Genomic DNA, 6,037 nt, shown 5'->3' with positions numbered 1-6,037 from the left:
AATAATATTAAAGAATTTTAAAAAATGAATTGAGAAAAATATTCATGAATTTAAGAAATGTTGCTGTATTTTAAAAAGTAAAAATGGAAAATAAAATATAATAAAAAATAAAAAATACGAAATAAAAACACAGTAAAAAGGAAAAGTTGTCAAGGAATGTTCTACTAGAATCTTTCAAAACCGGAAGAGAGAGTCTTTCGAAGTCTGCTTCGGCCGGCCCAGTAATGGTGGGTAGTGTTAGGTGAGCAGATTATGCGAGGTTGACAAACCTCGACCTATGCCTTGAATAGGATCACCTCAGAGAAAAAGAAGAAGCGTTGAATAGGATTTCCAGGTATACAACATTTTGGTCCTTGAACTTGAAGCGAGGTCAGCAGATTACGCGAGGTTGACTTGCTGCTTTTTGTATTGACAACCTGTCGCCATGATCTTATACTCCCTCCGTTTCAAAATAGATGACTCAATTTTATACTAACTTTAACTACCTCCGTTTCAAAATAAATGACTCAACTTTATACTAACTTTATACTTAAAGTTAATACAAAGTTGAGTCATCTATTTTAAAACGGAGGGAGTAGTAAGCTTGTAGTGCTTCTTGCCCTCCTCTCGGACACTAGGCGCACATCTCGTTCATAACCTCTGTTTGATGTTGTGCTTTAGCCTCTGCTTCCATGTCATATACTTCTGACAAGTGGCAACCAGTACATTTGATCATGTATCATGGCTAACTTGTTTTCAGACCTTAACTATCCTTTGTTTGCAATGTTTTCTGCAGATGTTTGACGACCAAGACTTGGGTTTCATCACCAACTGCCTGGGCATCTTCATCTTTGTGTTGGTCATCGCGTACCACTTTGTGATGGCGGACCCGAAGTACGAGAACTGATCATCTTTTGTTTATCAATGAGACCGCATTATACTCGGAACAAATTGCGAAATATGTCGGTTAATGGGGACGGAGCGCTTTGTGCTATTGTTGTTCTCTCCTACCTATCAATGAAAAGATACGCAAGCTTCGCGTATTCGCAAAAGGAAGGTACGAAGCGCTTGACGATTCTTCTTAAGTGCAAATTATCTGGCGACTTGAATTGTGTTTAATCTGTTGAACTAATGAACCATGGAGATTTCAAAAGATTGATTTACTATATGCTCATGTTAGCTCCTGCTTGTTGCTTGTTTGATTATGTGATCTGTATGTATGCCAGATGAATGAACTTCTGAAAACACAAGCGTTATTATGTCCGTGTTGATGGTTACCATCGTCTGTCACACTCGTCTTGTGAGTCGCAATGTGAATGGAGATCAGTGCACGGGCGGTCGTTGCTCCTCCCGGTGGCGGTCATCATGCTGTCGCCCGTGACAGATGGAACGGCCGGGGTGGAAAACCATGGTGGAAGGTAAAGCCATTCCCGCAGCACGCAGGTCCTTCCTCCGATACTCCACGACGGATCGTGCGGTGAGTGGTGACATGAAGATTCGCACCCCGCATCGAGCATTTTTCTAGATAGAGGGGGCTTTGGCGCGCACGCGGGGGCGGCACCAAAGATCTACGAGGTAGCTTCGCGCTCTCCGTGGTGGCTGCCTTTGTTGGGTGCCTATCCTAGTTAAATCGTGCGCCTGTGTGCACTTCTATAGTAGCCTTTTCACAATAACAACAATCCGACGTGCTGCTGGTTGGGTTGGATTGACGTGTGCGATGCCAAAACCTTCGATCGGCATCGAGGGCAGTTCCGCCTCGTGTCCACGGTTGCACATTTTCGCTTTGGCTTATCCGGAAATGGCAATGGAAAAAATATGTTTTGGTTTCCCATGGAACTGAGAGACCTTACTTCCTCACTGAACATTCGGATGGACAGGCCGGACAGAACCCGGACACACACAAAACAACTCCAGCCGGAGCCCTCAATTCCAGTCAAAACGTCTGAGTTATCTAGCACCATTCATATCCAGTCCATATGTGAGGTAGATGTGTGGCTCCCAGATGCGCCTGCTACGTCGGTTCCAACATGCCGGACTCATCCTAAATCCCTCCAAATCGATCAAGTTCACCAAATCGATCGCCATGCTCCCAGTATATTTAACACATGACAGACATGCAAATATGGTACGTCGGTCATGTGTTAAATATTATGTTGTTTCTAGCAAAAGTTTCCAGTACAAGCACCTTTGTTTTCTTTTCTTTCATTCACAAAGACCACAATCTACAGTTCGTTCCAGAGAAGACGTGCTCTCTAGAGCGTGAAGAGAAGGTCGTACCTTCAATTGGAGTAAGCCTTTATTTCACTTTCATGTCATCCAGTTGGAACAATAATCGTAGATTTTATAAGTTTTATCGTTTCATTTAGCTCGAAACTAGCTCAAGATCGACTCGAGATCGTTGCAAGCTGAGCACGAGTCCGTTCAATGCCATTCCGACATCACAATGGTTGGGCATCCTGGATGCTTGGACGCGGGAGGAAGCGGCCAGCTCCGAGGAAACAACGTAAGATCCAACGGCTGCGGACAACGTCAGGAAACACCAGGCCGGACATTCCCATGTAATGTTCGATGAGGCGACCTAGACACACTAATACGTCTGTTTTATTGCCCCCATATGCCATTGTATTGCTTGCTATGTTTGTTGCATATACCATAGGATTGCTTGCTTCGGTTGGCCCCACATGTATTAATCGGGTCAATTTTGGGATAGTTGTTTCACTGTGATGCATATTTTAGGACACATACCTGGTGAACTGATAAATGAAGGTTAAGATCCTATACATTAATGACTTGGGGTGATACAAATTCCCCTTCGTTTTATGTTGAGAGAATATTGGGCACTAAAAAAGGAAGGCACCGAAAGCAAGAGTTCTGCATTCATAGGCCATGAGGATGTGTTGTTGGTGACGCTTGGTTGGCCATGAGCATGGATCCTATTTGTGGAACTGAACCTGTCCATACCACCTGCAATGAGGGCTCTCTCAAACATAGATGGTCCACGATCCAATAGAGTGTCAACAAGTTTTAGGGTTTCTATTCACAAGTGTTTGGCCAGAACCAAAGTGGCATTGGAGTCCATAGCCATGGAAGTTTGACTTACTTCACATTGACAAGTCATTCACTTTAGCCCATTGTTGGCTGAAATTCAATGGGAAACTGAAGTGGCAACTCATTCGTTGAGGAGCTCAAAACCCCTCCAAGAAGATGAACAAAAATGATGGCTCAAGCTCCCAACAATCTGTTGGATTGGATGACGACGATGGCAAATTGGATGGGTGGATGAACAAGTGATCTGGTTAAGAACAATCAGGTGATGGAAAATGAGTGGGAGAAGGAATGAGCCACTCATAACGATGCGACAAGGAAAATGTCTGCCACATGGACAGGCATCTTTTCCACCAAGGACAAGAAGGAGGAGCGGTACAAGCACTTTTTGGATCTACAAAAATGCAAGGCCCCATTGATCCCATATGGAGCACGGGAATTGGACTTTGTCCCTTATAGAGACTTATGGAAAAGTGTCTGCAAGTTAGTTGTAAATGCAGAGCAAAATGAACGCAGAAAGTTATAATGATTTTTGGTTGAGTGCGAACAAAATTAAACAACTTAAATGTTTGAAATATACCCTAGAGGCAATAGTATTGTATCATTATTTTTCCATGTTCACTATGAAGAGTTTATATTCTATGCTATAACTGCTATGATCCTGGAATGTGTGATTCAGTGGAAAACTCATATGCACGTATGAAGTGATAAATGACAAAATTAGGTTCCTAGTCTTGCCTCTAAGACTGGCTCAAGTGTTGTTGGTGATCATGTTTCCGGATCTTAGGATATCGTTAAGTGTAACGATAGTTGAGGGAGTCCTGGACTAGGGGGTGTCCGGATAGCCGGACTATCATCATCGGCCGGACTCCAAGACTATGAAGATACAAGATTGAAGACTTCGTCCCGTGTCCGGATGGGACTTTCCTTGGCGTGGAAGGCAAGCTTGGCAATACGGATATGTAGATCTCCTACCATTGTAACCGACTCTGTGTAACCCTAGCCCTCTCCGGTGTCTATATAAACCGGAGGGTTTTAGTCCATAGGACGAACAACCATTACAACAATCATACCATAGGCTAGCTTCTAGGGTTTAGCCTCCTTGATCTCGTGGTAGATCCACTCTTGTACTACCCATATCATCAATATTAATCAAGCAGGAGTAGGGTTTTACCTCCATCGAGAGGGCCCGAACCTGGATAAAAACATTGTGTCCCTGGTCTCCTGTTACCATCCGCCTAGACGCACAGTTCGGGACCCCCTACCCGAGATCCGCCGGTTTTGACACCGACATTGGTGCTTTCATTGAGAGTTCCTCTGTGCTGTCGCGATCAGGAAGGATGCCTCTTCCCGTCTTTAAAGACGGTATCATCGCCAAAGGAGCCTTGGCCGCCGGCCAAACTATCCGGTTAGGTGATTTTCTCATGACCGCCTGTTCGGCCACCTCTCCGACGATGACCTCTCGGGTCATCGAAAGCAATCTTCACGTCAACTCGGAATTCGTCGAGCAGCTGGATCCAATGGAGCTCTCCTCCGTAAACGAGCTCTTGGATCGCGTCGCCGCCCTGGGAGTCACTACAGACTACAACCAGATTGGGCTTAAAACCGATCTGAGAGAGATTAACTCTCCCCAGGTTACCCACCATGTTGCGGCGGTAGAGGAACAAAGCGGCGGCTCCTCTTCTGTATTAAAAACTAGTTATGTCCGGACTCACGAACCCTCCACGCCGGATTTCCGTGGAGGGACGGACGTCGATCAAGCACTGAACCTAAAGTCAGGCATCGGATCAGATTCGTTGGACAACATCCAGCAATCCAAGCTTCCAAATTCGGAAACTTTTCGGCCCTTGAGCCTCGAGATGGGTAGGGTTCCGGACTCAATTCCACCCACCCACCCAAACATATGTGATCTATCTCAAATCCGGCAAGAGCCCGCTGAAACAGTACATCATTACTGGGCTAGATTCCTCCTGGTTATGGACAGGATAAAAGACTGCCGTGAGGAAAACGCAATTTCAATTTTCTGCAATAATTGCACGGACAAGGGAATCTTGAATGCCGTAAGTCATTGTGAAATTACATGATTCGCCGACCTGGCGTCCATAGTATGCAAGTACTGTGCGATGGAGAGTTTCCGGAAAACCGAAACTAAGTTTTGGGACAATCCGGCTCCGAATACAACCCTAGTCCGAAACAAAAGGGTGCATCATACTCAGGCACCAGGTACAAAAACCAAAAAGCAAAAACCCCATAAAGGGCACGGAACCGTACTGGAGGGATGGCTCAGCGGACCCTGTAAAATTCACAGTACAGAAGGCGCCACTCCAACACATAGCCTTCGAGCATGTTGGATACTGCGGCAGGTGGCCAAAAGTGGCGAAGAGCTTCTAGCCCCAGAGAACCACCCTAACAGTACCAGTACGGTGTCAACAGTCTTCGAGACTTTCGCATCAAATAATATGTGGAAACGAACAATCCACAGCCTCGCCAAAGTCTACCAAGTAGCAACAACAAATCCATGGAGCGACACGGCCATCACCTTCAACGCCAGCGACGAACCTAAATTCTGAACAGCCCGAGCACCAGCCGCATTGGTCCTCAGTCCAATAGTGGACGGCTTTCATCTCACCAAGGTACTCATGGATGGCGGCAGCGGATTAAACCTCATCTACGAGGAAACTCTTCAAAAAATGGAAATAGACTAGAGCCGCATTGAGCGAAGCAGCACAACCTTTAGAGGAATAATCCCTAGCCGGGAAGCGCGCTGCACAGGAAAAATCACACTTGATGTGGTGTTCGGCTCACCGGACAATTACAGGTCCAAAGAGGTCACGTTCCAAGTGGCCCCGTTCAGCAGCGGATATCACGCTATATTAGGGCGCGATGCATTCACAATTTTTCAAGCCATACCCCATTACGGGTACATGAAGCTTAAGATGCCCGGGCCCAGTGGAATAATCACCCTTGTCAGTGATCCGGACACAGCACTCCGCGCCGAAAACAAGACAGCCGC

The 6,037-nt window shown here is 45.9% G+C and overlaps 1 protein-coding gene across 1 annotated transcript; it reads left to right on the top strand.

Moving 5' to 3' along the window:
- The first annotated feature begins 775 nt into the window (after positions 1–775).
- LOC123040974 (dolichyl-diphosphooligosaccharide--protein glycosyltransferase subunit 4C-like) lies at positions 776–886 on the top strand. Its single transcript, XM_044463681.1, has one exon. It carries the CDS (start codon positions 776–778, stop codon positions 884–886), a length of 111 nt encoding a protein of 36 aa, XP_044319616.1.
- The last annotated feature ends 5,151 nt before the right edge of the window (positions 887–6,037 follow it).

Source organism: Triticum aestivum, chromosome 2B (genome assembly GCF_018294505.1).
Source record: "Triticum aestivum cultivar Chinese Spring chromosome 2B, IWGSC CS RefSeq v2.1, whole genome shotgun sequence".
In the NCBI taxonomy this organism is placed as follows: domain Eukaryota; kingdom Viridiplantae; phylum Streptophyta; class Magnoliopsida; order Poales; family Poaceae; genus Triticum; species Triticum aestivum.
The sequence above is the reverse complement of the archived record's forward strand: the minus strand, read 5'-3'. Positions and strand labels throughout refer to the sequence as shown.

Bases quoted from the DNA above. Each gene is read 5' to 3' on its own strand.
- LOC123040974 (XM_044463681.1), top strand. From the start codon at position 776: ATGTTTGACGACCAAGACTTGGGTTTCATCACCAACTGCCTGGGCATC.